The sequence below is a fragment of the Lagopus leucura genome, unplaced genomic scaffold (genome assembly GCF_019238085.1).
Source record: "Lagopus leucura isolate 7727_CA_CO unplaced genomic scaffold, USGS_WTPT01 Super-Scaffold_100004, whole genome shotgun sequence".
NCBI classification, from domain to species: domain Eukaryota; kingdom Metazoa; phylum Chordata; class Aves; order Galliformes; family Phasianidae; genus Lagopus; species Lagopus leucura.
In genome coordinates this window covers 64,725,076-64,748,792 of record NW_024962264.1, presented here as the reverse complement: position 1 = coordinate 64,748,792, position 23,717 = coordinate 64,725,076, and the positions used below count along the sequence as shown (strand labels likewise).

Genomic DNA, 23,717 nt, shown 5'->3' with positions numbered 1-23,717 from the left:
CTTCATAGCAAAGACAGCTGCCATGCAGGAACTGCTTTTCTCAGTGAGCTGAGGAAGACAAGGTTACATCTCTGTACTAATCCTGTTCTCAGAATTCACTGCTTTGGGAGTACAACTTTGACAAATGTATGTAGAGCAGGCATTATGGTGGACACCTACCCTGTGTGGTTTTTATTAGACCTGTTATGTAGTTTCAGAGCAGGTGCACCAGGCTACATGCCAGACTTCAGTTCAGCCTCGCTAACCCACAAAGAACAAGCTCCTTCCTTCCCTGGCTCTCAGCACTGCCTTAATTCTCACCAGCACTGAAGGCAGTGATGAAACTCAGCACCCAGTAGCTGAAGTGAATGGCTGTGGCTTTGGCTACTTGCTGTTCTGTTAAATTGGTGGTAGAAAAGGCACCAAACAGCAGCTCTCTGTCTTTGATGCCCCTAACCAGTGAACATTTACTTCCTAGAGCAAACACTGCCTTCAAACAGCTTTACTCAGCCTTACAAATCTTTTACTGTTCTGCAAACAACACTTTCAGACTTCAAGCTGTAGTTCAACCTTTAGCAGCTGCTGTCTCCCAGTCTCATTACTGACTGATCCCTAAGCTGCCTTCACAGCAGTCAGGACTTTTCCTGCAGCATTACACCCACCAAGGTTTTATTTTTTATGAAGGGAAGTGGCTGTTAACTCCTCCACCACTGGGATACTTTTCAGCACCATCAGGAAAAGGACCTTTGCAAGTTCACAATAAATTACCTCAAAAAGCCTACCAAGATTCCTCTGCAACCTGAGAACAGGTTACCTCGTGGCCTCTCCCAGATCAGCAGCACTTCGTAACCAACACTTTTTGGACAGAGATTGCCAGAATTCAGCCATTTATTAGACGCAGCATCCAGCTGTACAGAGGCTGAAACAAGTGGCAGTTTCTCCTCTACAGTCCAAAGCCTGTCCCCAACACCAAATGGATGAGAATGAACACCACAGCCAACGAATACCACGTTACTTACAGCATTTACATACAGAGTAAACTTCATACTTAAGTGAAGTCAGCATGGAAGGAATTAAATTAGCGCTGGTTGAAGTTCCCAGGAGGTCCAGCAAAGTGCTGCTCGAGCTGCCAACAAGCTGTGCTGCTGAGCAGCCTCCAGAAAGCAGCATGTTTCTCACCAGAGCACTCCAGCTTTTCCCAAAGGGAAGGCAGGGAGGCCAGCTACTCGTGGTCGCTGTCGCTGTCACTGCTGTCGCTGTCTGACTGGATGCTCTCCAGTGCCTTCCTGCAGATATTAAACAGTTGAGTAAAAATATGTTGAAAAAAACCTTTGGAACCTTTAGCTTGAAACAAAATATCCAAAACACAGGGTAATCCCACTCCAAGGAGCACACTATGGGCTGCTGATGCCTGTTGCCACAAGGGACAGGTCCACCTGTTTGGTCCAAGCACACCCATCTCTTTCTGGCACAGCAGACTACTGCAGTTAACCCAGACTGGTGGGCCAGCTATCAAGGCTGCAGGCACTTCTACTCATCTGCTGGCTAGGAGCAGGCTAGGCCTGTCCTCTGAGTGTGACCACAAAGGCTCAGCAATAAGCCGCAGTGGTCAACAGAATGCACTGAGGGTCGACCACAAACCTCAGAAGCTGTGAAATACACTGGTGGCCCTGTACCATTTCCCTGCTTTAATGCACCTGAAATCTATGTCTTTTCAGAGGCCAGAGCCTGCTCAGAAAAGATGCTGGGGGGGAAAGGTGATAACAGATCTGAGCGGTGTTGTGGGTAACTCCACAGTGAAAGGTCACACTCATTCCCTTCCAGCTGTGATCAAGGGGAGGTTATTTTTCGAGGTGTAAATGCAGCAGTCAACACAAAAGTACATCATTCTGAAAGCAAATTCTCTCAGCTGTGCTAGCAGAGAAGCCTCTGCACAGGAATTACCCCCCAGCACCCTGCCTACTATACCCCTACAGCAATACCATAAAGCAGTCCAACTTACTTCTGGTTTTCAGAGAGTTCAAATTCCTTCTCTACTCTGCTTTTTAGCTTCTGCGATGAAGGAAGACCAAGGGACACTGCCAGCTTTACCAGCTTAATTGCCTCAACGGGAGAATCGGTTTGTTTAGCACAGTTCAAGAACTCCTCCATCACCAGGTCACTGTAAGAGCAAAGGCAAAGGGTGGTGGTTCACAGGGCCCCAGGTGAGGTGGCCATGAGCTCACTGCACGCAGCTGCCTTAGGAGGAAAGGCAGGATGCTTTTCAGATGACATAACCAGCCCAATTCTGCTCCTGCCAGAGCTGTTACAAGTGCATCTCAGCTTTCATCCCATACCAGTGTGATGCGCTTTGGAACTCCTAAACTTACAGAAAGCAGTACTGCACAAAAATAATGGCAGCAGCTCACTGCCCAGGATGAAGACCCCACCTTTACAACAGCCTAAATAAGCCTCCCTCCTTTACAGCCCCCCAAAGCCTACGCTGTGGCTAGTAGAGGTACAGAAATGGCAGGAGAACAGTGATTAAAATCCCAGGCAGTGTGTCTCTGCCAGAGGACATCTCTGTGATGTCCATGGGCACAGGGAGCCATTGACTCCAGCTCTGCTCCTCCAGCTCCTTCATGCTGTAGGGCTGGCTCTGCTCCTTTGCTATCTATGGCAGCTGCTGCACTTTTGTTGCCTTTCAGCAGGGAAGCAAGCAAGTGTTCACAGCTGGTGCTGCAGGGGAGCAGGGGACACTGCAACCAGAGAGCCTTCAGATCCATTTGTAACAACATGGAAACCACCTTCCTTTCACATTCACAACCCACAAATTACCAACTACAGCACAATCTCAGAGAATTCCTTTCCCTATTCCCCAAACTGATACAGGGGCTCTGGAGGAACCTGGCAGTATGAAGCCTTCCTTCGAGACTAGCAGAAGCTTGCAGGAAAGGGCAAGCACAAAGTGCTGTTAACAGCTACCATCAGATGTGGTCCGCTGTTATCAGTCACAATGGAAGTGCAAAGTCTCAGCCAAAGGGGGTCTGGGTACACAAAGCCAGAGCCTGGATGTACTCACGTGGGAATCCTATTGATTTGCTGGAAACGCTCCATCATGCTCCTGTTCAAAAACAAAACACAGGCACAGACAGGTAGTAAACAAAGGGACAAAGCCTAGATGAAACACAGGTGAGTTCTGTTTCCTGGAGACACCCCCAGTTCCAGCAGATCCCACTCCAGATGCTTACAGATGCATCCCAACCTAACATCACTGAACAGCTTAACACAGAACACATTCAAATACTACAGAACAAATGACAAGTTTGACTGGTCACAAGTTCACTTTGAAATCTTAGATGCTTTTAGAAAGGTTCTTACTAATTTTTGTGTCCAAGAAATGAGTGCAAAGAAACACCTCAGTTTAACAGAAAATGGCTCAGAACCTCACGTTTGGAGGCTGGGTATTTTAACCTGTATTTCAATTTGAGAGCATGCAGGACAGCTTCTAGCTTCTGAAGGGTTCTAAAAATGTTCACTTAGACGTAGGTCTAATTAAGAATTTAATTATACCATTTAAACTCTTCAGGAGTTTGTTGAAGAGTTCTAAATATTAGGAAATGGGAAGCTGTAGGAAATCAGCTGTTCTTATTAAAGTGACAGGAAGTCATACCTTGCCACAAGCAAATGGCCAACACTATGCCATGCTTACTGTGCTTACTTCCAACCATCTTAAAGACATACAGCTACAGCTTGGTGTCAAAAATGAATAAGAAAATTAAGAAAAAAGCCCAGTAACATCCCCAGCAGGACTGACGCACATCCCTTTATCTGCACTAGCATTCCTAGAGAACCAGCCATTAAGATTTGGATTTTCTGATTACACCCGAGTTGCAGCATCACCAAAGAGCTCCTGACAGCCACAGACGTACCAAGCATCCTGGGTTCTCCCAGCCCTGGAAAACACCACAGTGACACTGCCCAGTGCACTGCCTGTCCATTCCACTGGGGCCTGATCCTTCCCAGATTGCTCGTGGACTGTTTTGATATCTTCTGCACACTTGGCAAATGCCTGTTGAATCTGTGAAATGATCACACTGTTAATGCTAAAACCTCCGCAACCAACGTCATCCACTTCAATGCCACTACTCCTACATCCTCTACAGATGCTATAGGTCTGCCCCAGCATGATTTCATTCTGCGAATTAACAGCAGGTGATCTTGGCAGAAAAACATCTCTCTTCTGTCAGGACAACTGCTCCCACCAGTCAGGCTCCAAAACAACACTGGAGAGGAGAGCTGTGCTTAGAGATACAAGCCTTTAACTGGTTTCTCAAGATGAAGAGTTACAGCAGTGACATCTATGGCAAAAATCCGTGAATGCTGCCATGAGCACCCCCAGAGATGTGTTATGTTCTTGCTCAACAGCCCTCACTGAAGGATTCCTCTTCCAAACCCTGGTACCAAAGTCATCCCCTTCTGTATCTGAGGTTTCTTTACACACTGAAGACAATCGGAAGAGCTCAGCAGATCTGGACAAACTCAGACAGATCTGGAAACTTGTAATGGCACACACACAGCAACTGGACCTCACAGATCCGGGGGCAGTAAGACAGCTCAAGCACAGCACAGCCTAGGGACAGCAACACATCTGCCATACACAGAAATGGGCTTTTTACTGGCCTTCCTTACCTCTTCAGGGTGCTGATCCCTGCTCATCAAGGACAAAAGTTCTTCCAAAAGATCTCGTCTCTTACTAAACCCTAGCTGTTTCATATCTGTTTAGATAAAGATAACAGTCAGAAGGATATTTTCCATATGCTAAAGCCCATATTTGCATTCTTGTCTCCCCAGCATAAAAAGCAAAGAACAGGCAAAGAATTTACACGAGTCAAACCTGGGCAGCTGCTTAAGCTGCTGCTCCCTGGTAAGCACTGCGTTTCCCAGGACAATGACTTCTAATTCTTGCTGGCATTTAAACACGCACAGCCACCACCTCTCTGACTGGGCAGAACTGACAGCAGAGATTTTCTCTATCACAGTCCCCTCCCTGCTGCACTCAGGAATAACAACCTTCCTGCCAAAGCATCCGACTGCAGCTCTCTGAGCACCACCAAGTACCCCCAGCACCTCCCACTGTGCACTGCTGCCAGCTTATATCCCAGCAACGGCCCACGTAGCCACGTGGCTCCCACCAACCTTCCCAGACTGAAGGGATCACTTCCAATTGGTTGGCTGCATCCAGGGCTTGGAGGAGGTCCAAGATATTTTTAGGACTTGGATAGAAGAGCTGGCGAAGGAAGAATCACTTCAGTGAACTGTAACTGTTCTCCACTGCAAAGCTTTAAAGCTTACAGTAAGAAACTCACCGAAGGGCTCATCTCTTTGTACCATTTCAACACGACATCGATTTGTTCCATCATACACAACAACGAGAAGAATCTTGACCTACAGGAGGGAAAACGGCTCTAATTCAGTAACAATCAGATCACATGAAGCACAGAGAAGGACCAGATTATTGTCTGAATGAACTTACAGGAGCATCTCTAGCTACAATGTCTTAGTATGCTGTTCTTCAAATCAGAATACTCTAACTAGTTAATTACATTCTGCAACCACAGCACTTAATTACATTAGCAAAGATTCAGATGCCATGATTACAATCAAAATGCCTGAAGTTTGGTGCCTGAATGTATCTGTGATCATTACATGTAACAGAGATACAGCCACCACATTTGTGCCACTTTGTTGTGATCTCCTAAACTGCCATCCTAAGTGGCTCACAGGACTGTAAGGTTCAGCTGGTTGGATGGAGATTAAGCTAAACTGAGGAGATGGAAGGGCTGGGTTTACAACCTTCTACTACTGATCCTTCTCTGCCTTCCTGGACAGGTAACAATGTAAGAGGGACCACTAAGGAGGTATGACCTTCAATGATGATCATCTCCAACACGTTTTACACATTTGCCCTTCTGACATTTCTGAACTCATGAACTCCCTACACTCCAAGATGCTTTATTTCAGTTTGGGAAAGGCCATAAACCAAAAATAGATCCTAGCTACTGCTGTTCTTAAGAGCTTCTTTGTTAACTAATTTCCAAACTGCACACACAGTATCTGATGTTTAAGAAAGCATCTTCCTGCACAGTGTTCAAATCTCAGTTTGTACTCAAATTGATGACAACACTCGAGACACTGAATGTTAACCTCACTTCACTCACCAGTACGAATTTAACCGGTCCATGTCCAAGAACTTCCAATTGTCTCCCTTCTCCATTGCCTTATTTAAACGATAGGCAAGCTTGATATCCTTAAGATCACAGCACTGCAACAAATGAGACATATTTTAAAGCTGCCAAATGTAACACTTAATACTTTCTTCCAAGACTCACTTTCACACAGACAAGTAATGGTCTGACAGCAAATGTTCTTAACAGAGTGCAATTCAGCACAGTGACTGCCTGGGCATTTTTCTTACTTGGGACAAATGAGTGACTCTCCTTAGGGGCAAAAAAAAAATGTCCCTTGTGTTGAGGGACATGGTTTAGTGGGAACTATTGGGAATAGGTGAACGGTTGGACTGGATGATCTTTTAGGTCTTTTCCAACCTTGGTGTTTCTATGATTCTATGAAAAGCAAAGCTGCTGAATGAGCTACACTGACACTCTCTGGTGTGGAGGGAGCTGACTGCTGCTAGAAGCAGGATGCAGGCACAGAGCACAGGCAGCTGTGTAGCTCTGTGTACACAGGCAAGTTACCAACTGAGAAACATCACACAAAAAAACGCAGGATTGTGTAGGGAGGTTGCAGAAGGTGATGGACACAGGTGAAAAAGACAATGACACAGAGCTAAATCTTACATGACAGGCTGGAAAACTCACAGACAATCCAGAAAAACCTAAAGGGCTCAAACGATTTCTGACTGCAGGGATGAGTTACTTACCACCTGCATGGCACTGATAAAAAATTTGGCTGAAAGGGAAAAAATGAAGTCTGTTAGTTTGCAGCTTTCAATGAGACATACAGCAACCCACGAACCCAGACTCCCAAGGCAGACAGGACATTTTCAATTAGAAACTGAATGTGCAGCTAAATTTGACAATATAGAAATATAGGTGAGCTGTCTGAGCCTGGGCAGTTTCACAAAAGCTACGTTCTCTTCTTTGACCCAAGGCAGAGAATATGTGCAACAAAGACAGGTGCTGGAGTTCATCATCCACCTCTTCAGCACACCCACAGCTGCCCAAGCTGTTACAACTGCCCCCTCCAACACCTGACTGTCAGACAGATTGAAATTCATACCATCATCAGGGTCCTGGGGAGTGAAGCTCCTCTTTTCCACATCATCTAGCACCTCGGAGATAATGCCTGATGGAGCAAGATCAACTGTGGGACAAACAAATAAGCAATATCACATCTCAGTTGTACTATGAACTTTTTGGTACAAAATCTCCTCCACAAAGACTGAGTAGCCTGTATCAACTCAAGAAAATAGGTTTTCTTTTCAGCTTCTGCAATTAACATACAAAGCAGAAGAACTCTTTCATCTCTTTACGAAGTAATGATACTCTGTATCACTTTGTTCACTCAACTGGAATCAGACAGAACAGTTAACAGGGCCAGGACTGCACACCTAAGCAGCTCTATGTGAGGTCACAAATCAATTGCTCTTATCCACTGCATTTGGAAAGCATTGAAACCAGATGTTACTTGAGATACACTCACAGCCAAGGTAATACTGCACGTACCAGTTCTATAAAATATGGAGAGAAGATGATCATACGTTGCAAGGCTAGGCTCTGAAAAGCAAAAAGATGGAAGTTACCACAACATTCTTGACTGAGCACTCTGCTCAAGCTCTGATTCACTGTTTCCAGGCCTTCTGGTCAGGCACTACTCGTAATTTACTCAATCACCCCTCTCCCTTTTCACCCTAATGACAGACAGACCTTGTTTACAAACACTGTACTGGAAGGGACAGTATCTAAGCATGAACAATCAGCTGGAGCATCGTATTGCTAAGGGACACGTGGCCAAGCTTCCCTGCTCTAATTTAAAAGCAGTAAAGTTTTGTACCTAGTTTTCCTCTCTGCACGTCTTCAGCGTATCAGCAAGCTGCTATTTGGGCAAAGCACCCTCCACAACACACCAAATCTGTTGTGCCCACTGCATGCCCACACCGTCCTTGCAGAGCTAGATGTAACCAGGTCAGCAATAACAATAAACACGGTCCTAACTTTAGCAACCAAATACTTTATTCTGGCTGTGGCATTCTGGTTCCCTTACCGATTTCAAGTGCTTCCATCTCCTTCATTACTGGCACAGCCATACTTCTGCCTACACCACCACATCTCCTCAGAGTCTTCAGAACAGCGTTAAAGGTTCGCACGTTTGGCTGCACTTCCTGCTGAGCCATGTGATTCAGGAACATCTTGAAGAGCAACAACAAAATCCTTAGTGCTTCATACACGATGGATCATGGTTTATCATCATGCAAGGAGGCAGAGATATTTGCCCAGTCTTGCAGTCATGGCCTGCAAGTGAACAACACTGCCTCAAGTGATCACTTCAGGGAGAACTACCTCATCTTTAATTAATTTGACTGAGGAACATGACTGCCAAATGACAGCACATCAGATCTTTGAGACTTCTGAGCAGAACAAAGACACTGTTAAGTTTACTCACTACTCTTCCTTACTGATGTTATCATCTCATCACTACTGGAACCTCTAACGTTACTACTCCTCTAAATTCTATTTCCAACACCATTAATCACAATTCAGAGAGGAGCTTTAAACCTATTTTTTAAACTTCCCATTATATCCTACGATTTTATGATCATAATTTCCACTTTCTGGCTTGGCAGTTCTTGGATCAGCATGTTCTCAGAAAACAAACTGCTCTGCTAGGACAAAGCTGGATTTTGTACACTGTTCACTCCTTAACAGCTAGTTGGTATCTAAACCAGCATTAATTCCTTTGCAGCAGATACTGTTATGTTTTACAAAGCTCATTTTTAGCATCAATCTGTGAACAACTGCAAACTTACAATGCAGACTCAGTCCCTGCACTATTAACCCATCCTTTTACCTGCTTACCTTGACTAATTCCCATCTTTCCAGGAACCTGTCCTTCAGAAACGGGACTGCTGTAATCAGTGCATTGAAGGTGTGCACATCAGCTGGAAAATGTAACAAAAAACAAGCCTAACTCATTCCAACTGACAAGGACGTCCTGTGGAGAGCTACTTGTTGTAACATGGCTCAGTCTTTGGCGAAGTTCTCATGCAAACCTGTTTCCAGTGAGCCAGCCACATGCCAGCTGCACTGAACTCAGGAGTTTGCACTCAGCTCCCATGATCCAGCTGAGGTCCGTACCCCTGCGCCAATCATCACTGCCATGAAAGAAACATTCACCTACCCACAGCTTTCTACTACTTAGAAGACCATCACTGAAAACAGGAGATGCTTACCCTTGTGCCTGTCATTCAGCAGTTCTGTGTACATGTCATAAGCTTTAGCAGAAGCCCCATGCTGGAAAAAACAAACGAATGAAGTAAACAAACAATCTCTGCACGTGAAATTTCACGAGCTGAAAAAAGCCCTCCTAGCACTGAGGAGAATTTTACCTTCACCATGCCACGGATCACTGTGCAGTAGGAGTGTGCGTTCCTCTCCGGCATTACCTTAAATATCCTTTCAGCATTGTTGTTTTCCCTGGAATTGACACACGAGCTCAGAGTTAATGAACTCAATAAAAGGTATCTTCAGGGCTGACACTCAAACACATTCATCCTCACCCTTCAAACTATTCCACAATCACTTTCTAGATGTCCACCAATGCTTCCAACATGTAACCAATGCAGATGTACTTAAAGATTAGTATCTGCAAGTATGGACTGCTAATAAGTGTTCACATCATTTTTCTACCAACAGTGTGAGCACGCAGCATTCTGGAAACAGGAATAGTGGCAACACTTCCTGTACCTCCATCTAGAGGCAAATGGGTGCGATCCTCTCTGGGGAGGCCTCTTTGGAGTCTCCAGCTCTGAAGCATTCACCTGAAAAGATTTTTGCAGAAGTGAGTTTCTCAGAATCCAAAGTTAAAACACATCATTTGACGTTTAATTGTACTTACAGAAGTTCAACAGCAATTTTTATGCTACCAAAGATGAGTATTTTGAATGAGTTACGATAAAATTATTTAGACTATGATGTTTAAGAAGCGATAATGAGATTAAAAATACTGTTTGTTACTAAAAATACAAGATGAATTAAATGCACTTGTGGAGTGGAAGTGAATAATTACATCATACAAAGTATAAAACCCTCTCTCTCAACAACCATCCCAGGGACAGGTAGTGCCAAACACATCTATTGCAGCATCCAAGGACTGATTCTCCGAGATGTGAGTCAGAAGCCCTCAGCTTCATTAAATCTGCATTAGAGAAGTCTTGGAGGTGAACGATAAAACCAAATCTGGCAGTGGAAACAGGTATTTAAACACAGTTCAGCAGAACGAGTCAATACAAGGTTCCAGATATTAAGCTCAGCTTTTGCTGGTAGGTCAGACCAGGATTTTTATAACTGCTGTATTTGTAGGAGATGCTGACTGCATCTGACCTGCCTCACACCATCTGCCAGGTAAATGGGCACAGGGCAAAAACCTTGAAATCACCTTTATACATTCTTGAACTTAAGAAAGAGAGAAATAGAGCTCAACAGCTTTTTCATACCTCTGCGTCTTCCAAATCCTCTTTTTCTTCAGATTCCTTTTCCTGAGTAGATTCTCCATCTCCATAAAAGCATAACAAATCTAAAAGGCTGTTCGTGGTTTCCAGAGACACAGACGTACCTACAGGAAATAATGATGTACAGCAGTCACAAAGAAATGAGAAAACATCACCAAAGTACAGTCGTAACAGATTACTATTTTCTCTTCTGACAAAGTTCTCTAGCAAGTCTGTGAAACAGAGGTATGAAATTAACACTTTAATGTAATCTTCTACTTATAGTAGAAGACAACTTCAGCAGTGGACATGAGTATTTCTTTTTCTGTTAGTGTTACTGAATGAGTTTTTCTGGTCAAGTAAGAGAAGGAAGTAGCAGCTGGCAGCCCAAACTGCGAACAGCAACTGAAATGTCAGCTACTTTTCCTGACTACAGCTTGCTTTGAGACTACTGGGTAATTCACTTCCTGTGATACAAATTTAAAACTGACAAATGAGCAACACAGTCATGAAATTGCCTCCATACAAAGCCTAGACCTCCTCCAGTGGTAGTCACCCTGTGCAAAGAGAGAATTCTATCTTTACGCATTGGTCAAATGACGCTCCCTCGCAGACAAATTCAGGCAGACGTGGCAAACATGAACCAGCTACATTTCTCACTCAAGGTGATCATCTCACATTATGCCACAGAATCACAGAATGGCCAGGGTTGGAAGGGACCTCAAGGATCATGAATCTCCAACCCCCCTGCCGCATGCAGGGCCACCAACCTCCCCATTTAATACTGGACCAGGCTGCCCAGGGCCCCATCCAACCTGGCCTTCAACACCTCCAGGGACGGGGCATCCACAGCCTCTCTGGGCAGCTGTTCCAGCACCTCACCACTCTCTCTGTAAAGAACTTAAAGAACTGTGCCAGCTACTAAAAGAAGTCTTTGCACGATTTAAGCAGAGCTCCACCCTGGAACAAGGTGATGCCCATACCTGCTTGCAGGAGCTGATCAAACAGGTCCACTGAAGCTTTCACCATTCGGAGGTTGATGCGCTCTTTCAGAGCTTCCTCACTCACACCTTCAATCTGAGGTGTACATATCTCAGGCATCAAACTCTACAAGCACAGAGGACAAGTCAAGCATATGCTCCAACCTCACTATTACAACAGTAGTTAACAAAACCAACTGTTTACGTTAGTTTTGGCTCAGTCTTACCGTTGATTTCACTACCTGACAACACACAAATACAATGAAAACAAACAGCAAAAAGCTTACTGGTATGTTAGGTTCAGCAAGGATCTTGTCAAAAAAGTGAGGAAATTCCTTAATAATATACTTGGCAGCATTTCTCCCAGACTCCTTCGACAACGAAAACAGACGCTGCATAGGAAAGAGAGAACAAGAGTCTGATGAAGCATGTAACCATAAGGCTGACAGGGAGGAAAAAGAGTTTCCATAACACAGAGGGATTCAATGGGACCAAATGAAACTCACGCTTTTTCTTCAACTCTTAATAAAAGCACAGGGAAGAGATGACATTCCAAATACATTTTCTGGTATTACAACAAGGTAAGGATGTCTGTTCCTTAAATTACACCATAATATACTTCTCTATTACTTAGCTATGGATCAGACGCCTTAAATCTCACATTAGTACCTCAAGATTCTCTTCTTAGACACATGGCATAAAGTTTCTCCCTGTTTTATATCTACATTTGCTGGCATCACCCAACTTTAATCCACCCAGCTGTTCATTGATAAAACTAAAATTCTCAGGGGTTGACTAGGATGATTAATTAATCACATGCTGTTTGTGTAGTAACAAGCATACCAGTAACTACCTGGTTTTAAATTACACGTAATTCAACTTAAATAAACTGCAATCACAAGATCTCTACGTAGCACTGATTCACACTCTATACCCAATGTATGCAAATACAGCTACAATGAGTTAAATGCCCAGCCTAAAGACTCACGGTAGGATTCCAATCAGACAGCTATCAAGGATTTTACAGGAAATACTCACAGCAGTGGCTGAATTTCTTGGCATAAGGTAAGGGTCATCCTGGAACATATAATGAGCAGCAGTAGGATCCTGTAGGAAGGAGAACCCAGGACTGAAACTTTTTGTTATGTACTAAGGCACAGTGCCTCATGGAATGGAGGCATTACGGACAGCTCCACCACCTCAGCTGCATGCTACAAGAATTCCACTCTCAGAATGGGTTCAGCTATTTGGAAACTGTTTAAAAAGCATCTGCATTATGCACGTACATGTGGGCTAACAGAGCAACCACAAAATGGTCTTTACTACAACAGGGCAAGCACTGGCTGCAAAGAAAGTAGGATCACCACCTCTAACAATCTCAGGAGACCTGAGATGATTTGCAAAACTTAGAATCCTAGAATGGGATTCTAGTGGGCTGAAAAGGACCACAATGATCATCCAGTTCCAACCCCCTGCTATGTGCAGGGTCACCAACCACCACACCAGGCTGCCCAGAGCCACATCCAGCCTGGCCTTGGATGCCTCCAGGGATGGGGCATCCACAGCCTCCTTGGGCAACCTGTTCCAGTGCATCACCACCCTCTGTGTGAAAAACTTCCTCCTAATATCTGACCTAAACCTCTCCTGTCTCAGTTTAAAACCATTCCCCCTTGTTCCTATCACTATCCACCCTAGTAAATAGTTGTACCCCCTCCTGTTCATACCCTCCCTTCAAATATTGGAAGGCCACAATGAGGTCTCCCTGGAGCCTTCTCTTCTCCAAGTTAAACAATCCCAGTTCCCTCAACCTTTCCTCATAGAAGAGGTGCTCCAGCCCTCCTGATTTTAGCAAAAGTCTGATCAAAATGCACAGCCTTCACTGGTAGTTGAGCAAAAGTGAGTTGAGCAAAAGTGAAACTGTTAAAAAAACCAAACTTGATGTGTGAGTTCTGCCTTCTATTTCTGGCCAAAGTAGAAGTCAGGAGAACTACTCACCCTTTTTACAGTAGAAGCCAATGTTTGGAGAACTGCTAGTTTATCCCTAGGTGAAAAAGAAGCTTTCATTAATACCAGGTTGCAAATTTTTAATGTTAGGCAGCATAAGTACAGGATTGTAAAGATTTTCAGTTCTAAAAAAAACAGTCGTTTTTGCTTCACTTAAAAAACATCTTTTCACAATGGGATGGAAAATTCAACTGCAAGAACAGTCTGTCCTCAAACCACACAAAAGACAAGACTGAGGAAAAAAAAACAAATCAGAAAAGAATTTAAGCCTCCTGCTATGAACATTGTCTTTATTATACATTACCAGAGAACATACAGAAAGAACAAAGAAAAAAATCCTTGAATGCTCTTCTCAGAAGCCCTTAAGAGTATTCCAGCTGTGAAGATGGATATATGAGTACCTCTCTTCTACCAATGGATCCTTAAGACTTTGGTTATGTTTCAGGCAAACAAGGAACAGACTACTGAAAGCATTCAGGTACAGGTGGTCTTATTTGGAGCTTGCATGCAGACATCATTTGGCTATTTGTTTAATTTCTGCTGTACTGTTCTGCAATTTCACATTAAGTCCTTCCCATAGTACACACTCACCAAGTTTTCCTTCGTGGGAGCACTATTTCTTCTTGAGCATCTACAAGAAACAAAATCATTATTGGAAACTAATAGAAAACCCCAACCTAAAGAAAACCAATGATTTAAGCTAATGTAGTCAAAAGTACTTAATCAAAGTCTTCAACACCACAGTGTGACATAGACCACTTCTACATCAGGTAACAGAAGAAGCTGGCAGCAGCTGTGTGTAGACAGGATCACAAGTCTAAGTCTTCTACTTCAGAGAGACCTATCCACTTACTCATAAACGTTTCCATAATCATCCTTATCCCATATCTTACAGCTTGAGCCCCATATTTTCTCAGTCCTCTCTGGATTCTCTAGACTAAATGACAACTCCTTGTCATTGGATGCTGGGGATATCAAAACCTTATTCCATTCCAAACAGTAATTGGGCAGCTTGTGGATTGGATATGGATAGCTGCCTGGAGTGAGGGGGACCAAACATATTAAGCCAGGAAATATCTGCAAAATGAAGATGATAAGAAAATAAAAAGGGGAAAGATGGCACTCGCTATCGCCTCTGTATGACAGACTATGCTGTGTGGAAGCTGGAAAAGGAAAGAACTCATAATTACAGCATCATACCTTCTGAGTTTTCAATAGTCTTCCCAAGAGCTGTATTAGTAGAAGAGTACCTATAAACCAATCAGAGTTTTGAATGAATAGAGGTCAAACTAATAGAGCAAAACTACATTAATGAAGGTCTGGACAAGTCAAAAATTTGCAATTGAACTTGAGGGTAGTTTGGCTTTAAGGTAGCTTTCATGAATAGTGGCATGTAAGGAAGCAAATTGTGAACATAAATTAAAGAAGCTAATTCAGTGCAAAAACTGGAACAAGGCTACCAGAGAGGTAGTGGAGTCTCCACTGAAGATATTCAAGACTCTTCTGGATGCTGAAGAAGATGCTGTTAACACAACCACATGCTTTAAAGCGACGTAACAACTGCTCCCATCTGCTAGGTATTTATATACAGGCCATGCCCTCATCACCTCAGACACGAGCCAAGCTTTGCCCACACGCAGCACAGCAGGCACGGGAGCCTTTCACTCGAGGAAGACCTTTAAATCAACCCCAGTCTGCCGTTTAGGCAGGTGTTAGGCCACTTTAACACCACAAGTCCAAGCCTGTGGTGTGGAGAGACCCGAGAGAGAACTCCACAGACAGCTGGGCCGCTCAGCCGAGCCGCTTCACGTCTCCCCGAGGCCGCATCGCGCATGCGCACGGCGCGCCCACACACGCGCACAACAAAGCGCCTGCGCACATTTTCGCGCCCTTTCGCGCCTCAACTCCCCTCCGCATCCCCTTACTGCCATCGCTCCCCTCTACTCGCCCTGAAGTAACGGCGGAGCCTTACCGGCCGCACCACCTGCTCAGCGACAGCACTCGATGCCAGGAGCTCACCCCTACCCGCCGTGCCGCCATGCCGGCCTTCGCGCAGCGCTCTGTGGGAAGGAAGGCGCTCCCACTCCTGCGGTGGCGGGGGACGAGCTCTCCGTCCCGCCTCCCCCCGGCGATGCGTGGTAGCACCCGGCCCCGCCTCTCCCTCCGCTGTTGGGACCGCGTGCTTCCGCCCTTGGCTGCCTGGCGGCTCCGAGGTCTGTTTCGGGGAGACCTGCCCGTTTGCCATGAGGCCGCCGAAAGTGGTGCCTTGGTGGCGGTTCGCCAAGGTCTCCTTCGGGTTGTACACCGCCGAGGAGATCAGGTGAGGATCCGAGACGCGCTCCCGCCTTCCGGCCGAGAGGGATTGCGTGCGCCGCCTGAAGGACCGCGACTCCCAGCGTGCCTTGCGCGGCGGCGGCAAAACGCGGCAATGGGCTGTGGGCGCGCAGCATGCCGGGATGTGTAGTCCGCCTGCGCCCCGGCCGCAGTGGCAAATGGTTCCCCCCCTGTGGTCACTGAGTGCGGGGTGCTGTGTTCCCTGTGGGGAAGACGGAATAGTTTTATGGCATGGGGCAGCCGGTGACGTTACGTCTTCCTCCTGCAGTTGTTAAATATATAAGAGATGTATTTACTGTGCGTGGTGCAGGTAGCCCTATCAATATGCCCGTGCATGCCCAGCATGGTTGCAGAAAGGAGTTTTCATCACTCAGTGTCAGTGCTGGCTGTAATGTTAAAGTGTGTTTCCTATTTTTCTTGTTTTTTTTTTTTTTTTTTTTTTTTTTTCTGCCACTGATTTTTATCCTTTCTACTTCAGGAAACTGAGCGTAAAAGCCATAACAAATCCTCAGTATTTGGATAATGTGGGGAATCCTTCTGTTAATGGATTGTACGACCTGGCTCTGGGGCCTCCTGATTCCAAAGAAGCATGTGCAACGTGCATGCAGAACTTCAGCAACTGCCCAGGGCACTTTGGCCATATAGAACTGCCTCTGACTGTCTACAACCCTCTGTTTTTTGATGTATGTATGCTTAATTGTTGTCTCACAACTGAAGCGAGGGATGGTGTCCAACAACTACCTACTTTTATCTTAGAGTTTCCAAATGGGCATTCAGGTCCTGTTCAAGCTCACAGCAGAGATATTTGTATACAGTGTATTTGTACCTGCAGGTCCTTGTACACCAGAAAACTAAGTCATTGTGGATGATACTTGACTACTTATATAGCATTACTCTTGAGTGACAGCACACATGCAAGCTAATACATCTACCAGAATAACTTTTTTTTCCTTCTTTTTGTTCCAGAAACTATACCTTCTAATTCGAGGTTCTTGTTTAAATTGTCACATGCTGACATGTACTCGAGCTGTGGTTCATTTGCTGCTAAGTCAGCTGAAGGTTCTGGAGCATGGGTTGCTTCATGCTGTGCATGATCTTGAAGTCATCTTAAACAGGGCAAGTAGTCCATCTTTCTCCGTCCTTTTTTTTTTTTTAGTTGATGGTGCTGCAACTACAATTACAAACCTATCTGTATTCTATTTCTTTCAGTTTTTAGAGCAAAGTGCAGATGCGACAGCTCTAGAAATTGAAGAAGAATTAAATCGCCATGTTGACGAAATATTGCAAAGTCAAGAACTGAGTGATCAGTGTTCAAATGTAAGTAGAATCAGTGCTCCTCTTGGGACCTCAGATTTTGTCTGTGTAATATAATAATGTACAGAGGAAAGTCTGTGTTTGATTATGCATACTCTAGAATTTCTTCTTGAGTTTTGACCTGTGTTACATTTAGAGCAAGATGTCTAAAATGTGTAAAAATATTTTCTTCCCTGGCCCAAAGTTTGAGTAACTATTAGCTTTGTATGAAATATGCTTTCTTTTCTGCTTTCTGTTTTTTTCTCACCAGGTGAAAAATGTTTGTGAGTGTAGAAATAAATTGATATCCCAGTTCTGGAAAGCACATATGACTTCAAAGAAATGCCCAAACTGCAAGTAAGTTTAGCTACATGAGGAATTAAACAGGTGGTGTGAAGTCAAATAGTGTAAGTCTCTTCTTTTCTTTTTTCCTTTAAGATCAAGGAGATCACTGGTGCGGAAAGAGCATAACAGCAAGCTGACAGTAACTTATCCTTCTACAGTGTTTCATAAGGCAGGAGAGGAAGGTGTTGTGGATGAACCAGTAGGTAAGATGTTTGCCTTCTGCTCAAATATGTTGGCACTTACTTGCCTGTATTTATTTCTAACAATGAATATGAGCTCTTGACTTTTGTATTAAAAAATAAAATAAAAGATCAGAAAAACAAAAGGAAAAAACACAGTAAGTTCAGCAGTAGGAGATTACCCAGATTCCATTAAATTCCAGGTGTCTGCTCTAGCATCCTATCTGTGACGCATTCAACAAAGGCAGGAAAGTGTGGATATCCCAGTGGTAGTACTTTTGAGTGACAGCTGTGACTCCATGAGTTTGTCAGATACTACTTTGGGCTTTCTATCTCTACACTCCTTAGAGCAGCTGCCAGTCTGGTGGCATGTTTTGTTATCTTAGTGATTTAAATAGTTGTTCTGGAGAGTCAGGGGAGTTGCCACAATTAGAATAGCTTGCCTTATTCTTGTGGACACTTCTATTGTTCACATGTGAAGTATTATTAAGAAACATTTCCCTCCTGTCAGTTAGCAAAGACCAAGGTATTTCTTGTATATCTTGACCTCATTAGTAATACTTGAGTCCTACTTGTGTCTTTTTGAGTTATAGGTAGGCTCTTCATTTTTGTTCTCGTCTGTGGAAGTGATCATTTAAAGAAGTGGTACAGTTTGCTGTTAATCAAATAAAACATGCTTCAGCTGTTAGAGATGAGTTTTGTTTCATTTACTTATATTGTCATCCAGTGGTCACACAAAAGGTTTACTTTTTCAGTACTGAGAAGACTCTTAGATTAGCATGATTGCTTTTAGGATATGAAATTAATGACACTACTTTAAAGAAGGTAGCACACCAAATAAATACATTGGTTACTATTTTCAATCTTTCCCTTTGCTGGAAACATCACTGTAAGCAAAACAAACAAAAAAAAAAAACAACACACCTTTCAAATTAACTTATTATTCTCACCCCTCTCCCCTTCTTCTTTCCTTTTAGCTATTGATGAAACTCAGTTAGGGAAGAGAGGATACCTGACACCAATGACTGCCAAGGAATTCGTCTTGGCTCTGTGGAAGAATGAAGGTAATGTTTATTCCTTTTCAAATCTGTACCTTTTACCTTAAGAGTTCTTGGTTGAAAGATGGATTTTTAGGGACAAGAAGGGCTGGTTCCTAGTGAAGGCAGAGCATTTGGTGACCTAGTTTGATCAGCTGTTATCAAGTTGCCCTTTCTCAAAGCTTCGTTGTTGTTTATGGAGAATATGATGTCTGTGGCTCTGTGCTTACCATTCCCCATGGTTTTGTTGGTTGAAGACTGAATGTTTTGAATTTCCTGTGCACTGGATGTGCATACAGTTGGAAGGAAAAATTGAGGGATTTCATGCTGTAGTCACACTCAGTAGCTGTGGACTGTTTCCTCCAGCTCTTGTGACATTTTTCTTTTGTTGTGCTCTGTATTTCCATTCATAATCATTTCTAAAAAAAGACGTGACCGAAAAAGAACAATAGCATTCTTTCTAAAGTATTTTTGCCTAAGTGTTCTCTTAAACAAGCTCTCTGGTATTTAACTTGGCAGAGTCTTTTGACTTGATTGACCAAGCGTATCTGGGGGTTCGAATTCCCAAACAAAAGCATAATGGTGTGTTTATCTCTTCAGGTTTCTTTCTGCGTTACCTCTTCCCTGGGATGGATCCCCATAAGGACTCAGCTTTCAGCCCGGATATGTTTTTCTTAGATCTGCTTGTGGTTCCTCCTTCAAGGTAAAAATTCCCCAGACAAGCACAAAAGAAGTCAGAGGGTCCTGAGGAGTCAGAAGATGCATGCTAGTTTTTACAAAAGCATATTTTGGTATTAGTATTTCAACTTCCAGAATATGTGGATATTATAGCTGTGTGGTGCAGTGGGATTTCTTCTGTATGACTGCCTCAGTGTAATAAATGAAGTTTTAAATGCTCACTGTTAGCTCATAGGCATTATGTTTTACGCATTGAAGATTTAGCTCAGAATGCTTGAGGCTTGTTATATTCTCTTTTGGCAATGTTAATTTTCTAAAATGATTTTGATCTGCTGTAGGTATCGTCCTGTAAATCGTGTTGGAGACCGGATGTTTACAAATGGTCAAACTGTAAACCTGCAGGCTGTCATGAAAGATGCCACCCTGATCAGGAAGCTCTTGGTTTTCATGGCAAAAGAACAATGCCAGCCAATTAAAATTGTAGAAGACAAAATTCAAACGGTAAGAGTTGCTGGTTATCTTATTATCTGCTTTTTTGATATATGCTTGCAGTTCATGGTAGGCTCCTGTTCATGCTGTTCCAGTAGCAGGTTTTGCCTGGACTGCTGGAATGTATGCTGCTAGATCTGTTCTCCATAGATATTTTTCCCTGTCTCTTTCTACTCAGCTATCTGGTGCAAAAGGTTAAACATTTTATGTATGCTTCCTTAATGGTGGCTTTGTGTTAGACCACTCTGTGAGACACAGCTCTCCTGTTACTGGAAAATGAAATATGTACAGCAGAAACAATTTAGAATAAATCTTCAACATCTTATCGAATGAAAAATGGTGGAGAGGAAAGCTACTGTATCTCCTAGGCCTAGCAGGGCCACTGAGATGATCAGAGGGCTGGAGGAAAGGTTGAAGGAACTGGGCTTGTTTAATTTGGAGAAGAGAAGGCTACATGGAGACTTTATTGCAGCCTTCCAGTACTTGAAGGGAGCATATGAACAGAAGGGGGAGCGGCTGTTTACAAGGGTGGGTAGTGATAGGACAAGGGAATGGTTTTAAAATGAGACAGAGGAGGTTTAGGTCAGATGTTAGGAGGAAGTTTTTCACCCAGAGGCTGGTGATGCACTGGAACAGGTTGCCCAAGGAGGCTGTGGGTGCCCCATCCCTGCAGGCATTCAAGGCCAGGCTGGATGTGGCTCTGGGCAGCCTGGTCTGCTGGTTGGCTGAGGGGGGGAAGGAGGATGTTGAAACTAGATGATCATTGTGGTCCTTTTCAACCTAGAGCATTCTATGATTCTATGAAGTGTAATCTTCGTTGTTTTTAACCATAAAAGTAATTAGTAACAACTCTTGCTTGCTTCCAACCAGCTTATGTGATAATATAGTAGGAATGAAGTGTGTCACTATTATTGATCCAAGCTATATGGCTTCATACTGTTTTTCTGTATCAGTATTGAGAAGCCGTGCAAGGAGAAAGCTTCTGTGTTCAGGCTGTGAATCACAGGGCTCCTCCACAGAGGGGGCTGACTGTAGGTTGGACTGTGAGTTTGCAGAGCATTAAATATCTGTGCAATCCATTTAAGTCATGAGAGCCCTTCTGAAAGAATAACTGACGTACAGTATGCAGCTGTCAGTGTGGAGTTTTAAGGCATGTATCCTTTGCCCTTGAAATCCCCACTTTGAGAACATAACTGTGAAGAGAAATAAGCTAGATTTAATCTGGGTTACATACAAAGCTTTTGCTTGGTTTTGTTCTGTCTTATGGTTATACCCTTTTTTTTTTTTTGAGTGTCAGCAGTGTTCCAGCTATTTGCTTCCATTGATACGAAGCAGAATATTTTTCTGGAAGTCTCTGTGGTGCTGTGCACAACTGGAGGAAATCCTGTATTTCTGGCAGATATGCTCACTGCAATGTACTGGTCTACAAAGGAAGAAATTTGTATCTCATTTGGAGTAAAAAATAGTGCAGGTTAACCAACAAACATAACCTACAGAGCAGGAACAAATCATAAACGTGATGAATGCTCTTGTTTTGGATTTGTTTATAAATTGTGTTGTTAAGAATTCTTTGATATTGCTGTAATTTCAGCTGGACATGGTTTACATCCTGAAGTGTAAGGGTTTTCAGTATGTTTCAGTTACTGAAAATGTAACCACTAGGTGGGGATGTGCCCTTAAGTCTGTACACGCTTCTGGACTGTGAGAACAAAGTGGTGCAAGCTCTCAGATTTGTGCTTTTATTTTAACATTGGGCTTTCCAGTAGCATGGTGGTTCTTAGCCCACACTGACTAGCCAGTAAAAAAGCTAATTTAGATAGAGGGCTGTTTACCAAGCAATCAGTTATTAAAATGCTGCTGGAATATAGCTGCAATCTTCAGAGGTCTCTATGTTTCTAAATCGTGACAACAGAGCTCTCTGAACACTTAGCTGTAGTAACAATGCTAAATTAATTTCATAGATGAGTTGCATTTGCTATGTCATGTGATAATCAGCAAGTATTTGTTTGTTAAATCCAAGTCTTCTCTGTTTCTGTAGGAGACAGGGGAGAGTGATGAGCCTCTGGACCGTTCTGTGCTGGCAACGATTCCAGGACAGACCATTGCAGACAAACTTTATAACGCTTGGATTCGTCTTCAGACCCACGTCAACATTGTGTTTGACAGTGACATGGACAAACTAATGACTGAGAAATACCCTGGTATTCGTCAGGTGGGTAGCAGGGGGGTCTTAAACTCTGATCTTTGCGTATCACTGGCAGCTAAAGGGAGAGAAATGGATGGAATAAGAAATAAATGAAATATTTGCACTCAGTACGTTGGTGTTTTCATGATCCTCATTGCTGTAATGTCTTGAGAATCTGCCTGATGTTGTGCGCTTTTATTTTTCACCATTTAATTGTTAACTTTTGTTTTCAAAGCTATTAGAGAAAAAGGAAGGACTGTTCCGCAAGCACATGATGGGGAAACGTGTGGATTTTGCAGCTCGGTCGGTCATTTGCCCTGATATGTACATTGGTACCAATGAGATTGGCATTCCCATGGTAAGAAGAAATAAAAGAGTGCCTCCTTATGATACTGAACTGTACAGCAGTGCTTTCAGCTGCATAGTAAGCAGTTTAAAATGGAGAGGTTTACTGATTTTTGCTTTGACTTTATTCTACCTTACCAGTGTGTTAATGAAGGAATATTGAAGAGCAAGAAATTCTTACAGTATAAACTCAACCTAGAAAAGAGGATGGAAAAAGAAGAGATGCCCTTGCTTCCTTGGTTAATGAATTAGTACAAATTTCATAAGTAGGTCCTGTTTCAATGTTGATCTTTGTACAGTGTATCCTGTAACAGGCCTGACAGCCTTAAAGAAAAGCCCATAGGTGTGTTACAGCCTTCATCCTTAATGAGTCTCAGGGATAAAACCAGTCCTGAACTTATAAACAGTCTTTTCTGCTTGCCTACATGAGAACAGTGAACTTGATGGTTATGCAGTTTTTACCTTTATTGTAAGTTTGTTTGCAGAATCTAAAGCAGTGCTTTTTTATTTTTAATTACTAATTCAGTGTTTCTCTTCTGCTCCAGCTGAAAATCGTAAGGCCATAGTTTACTGCTCTTAGCGTGCAGATTTTAAAGCAGAAATGCATCCATATGGCATGACAACAGGTTGAGAGAGAATTTCTGTTTACATTTCATGAATTAACAGGCAGCCCTATTTTCTCAGTAGCTTGTTATTATTTTTAAAGCAAAAGCTGAACAACTAGTTGTTTCTCTCCTTTCTTCTTTCCTGTCCAGGTATTTGCTACCAAACTGACCTACCCTCAGCCAGTCACTCCCTGGAATGTCAAAGAACTGAGGCAGGCTGTCATAAATGGCCCAAAGGTTCACCCTGGGGCTTCCATGGTCATTAATGAGGATGGGTCTCGTACAGTGCTGAGTGCAAGCAGCTTGACCCAGAGAGAAGCCATAGCCAAGCAGCTCCTCACGCCTTCTTCAGGTGCACCCCAGTCAGGACTGAAGATTGTGAGTACAACAAAGACTTGGCTTATCAGAACCCTTCACCTTATGGTTGGATTTTTTTGTTCTTGCTAGTGATTCTCAGGCCTGCTCACAAAGGCTGCCTGGGCAAGGTTCTCTTGTCTTATAGCATGTGGCTTCGGAAAGGTTAAGGTGCTATGTGGGAGGAAAAGCTGTTTGAAGT

General features: G+C 43.4%; 2 protein-coding genes and 1 non-coding gene across 3 annotated transcripts in view; 1 reads left to right on the top strand and 2 right to left on the bottom strand.

The window, feature by feature from the left end:
* Positions 1-849: 849 nt before the first annotated feature.
* PTCD3 (pentatricopeptide repeat domain 3) lies at positions 850-15,748 on the bottom strand. Its single transcript, XM_042871344.1, has 24 exons — positions 15,644-15,748; positions 14,872-14,921; positions 14,263-14,302; positions 13,663-13,708; positions 12,706-12,774; positions 11,955-12,059; positions 11,671-11,794; positions 10,694-10,812; positions 9,945-10,018; positions 9,587-9,674; positions 9,431-9,491; positions 9,057-9,139; positions 8,245-8,389; positions 7,707-7,757; positions 7,261-7,344; positions 6,902-6,930; positions 6,180-6,283; positions 5,328-5,406; positions 5,158-5,248; positions 4,651-4,736; positions 3,891-4,039; positions 3,041-3,082; positions 1,982-2,140; positions 850-1,265 (listed from the first exon to the last, which is right to left on the bottom strand). Exons 1-24 carry the CDS (start codon positions 15,709-15,711, stop codon positions 1,202-1,204), a joined length of 2,010 nt encoding a protein of 669 aa, XP_042727278.1. The 5' UTR covers positions 15,712-15,748; the 3' UTR covers positions 850-1,201.
* On the bottom strand, positions 9,217-9,359 carry LOC122180563. Its single transcript, XR_006179159.1, has one exon. It is a non-coding gene; the product is annotated as a small nucleolar RNA SNORD94 (small nucleolar RNA).
* Positions 15,749-15,827: 79 nt separating the features above from the next.
* Positions 15,828-23,717, top strand: part of POLR1A (RNA polymerase I subunit A) — a 30,836-nt gene continuing 22,946 nt past the window's right edge. Inside the window, exons 1-12 of the mRNA XM_042871341.1 lie at positions 15,828-15,991; positions 16,484-16,688; positions 16,972-17,121; positions 17,215-17,322; positions 17,570-17,655; positions 17,737-17,846; positions 18,800-18,886; positions 19,460-19,562; positions 19,876-20,038; positions 22,065-22,238; positions 22,447-22,569; positions 23,312-23,539. Of these exons, the coding sequence (XP_042727275.1) occupies positions 15,915-15,991; positions 16,484-16,688; positions 16,972-17,121; positions 17,215-17,322; positions 17,570-17,655; positions 17,737-17,846; positions 18,800-18,886; positions 19,460-19,562; positions 19,876-20,038; positions 22,065-22,238; positions 22,447-22,569; positions 23,312-23,539 (1,614 nt within the window). The 5' untranslated portion in view covers positions 15,828-15,914. The remainder of the gene's footprint in view (positions 15,992-16,483; positions 16,689-16,971; positions 17,122-17,214; positions 17,323-17,569; positions 17,656-17,736; positions 17,847-18,799; positions 18,887-19,459; positions 19,563-19,875; positions 20,039-22,064; positions 22,239-22,446; positions 22,570-23,311; positions 23,540-23,717) is intronic.

Excerpts from the sequence above, each read along its gene's own strand:
- PTCD3 (XM_042871344.1), bottom strand. The coding sequence starts at position 15,711 with ATGGCGGCACGGCGGGTAGGGGTGAGCTCCTGGCATCGAGTGCTGTCG. Across the intron at positions 11,795-11,954 it reads TTGCTGAACCTAACATACCA|AGTTTGATGCCTGAGATATG; the intron begins GTAAGCTTTTTG and ends CTGTGCTTGTAG. Across the intron at positions 5,407-6,179 it reads GACCGGTTAAATTCGTACTG|GTCAAGATTCTTCTCGTTGT; the intron begins GTGAGTGAAGTG and ends TCCCTCCTGTAG.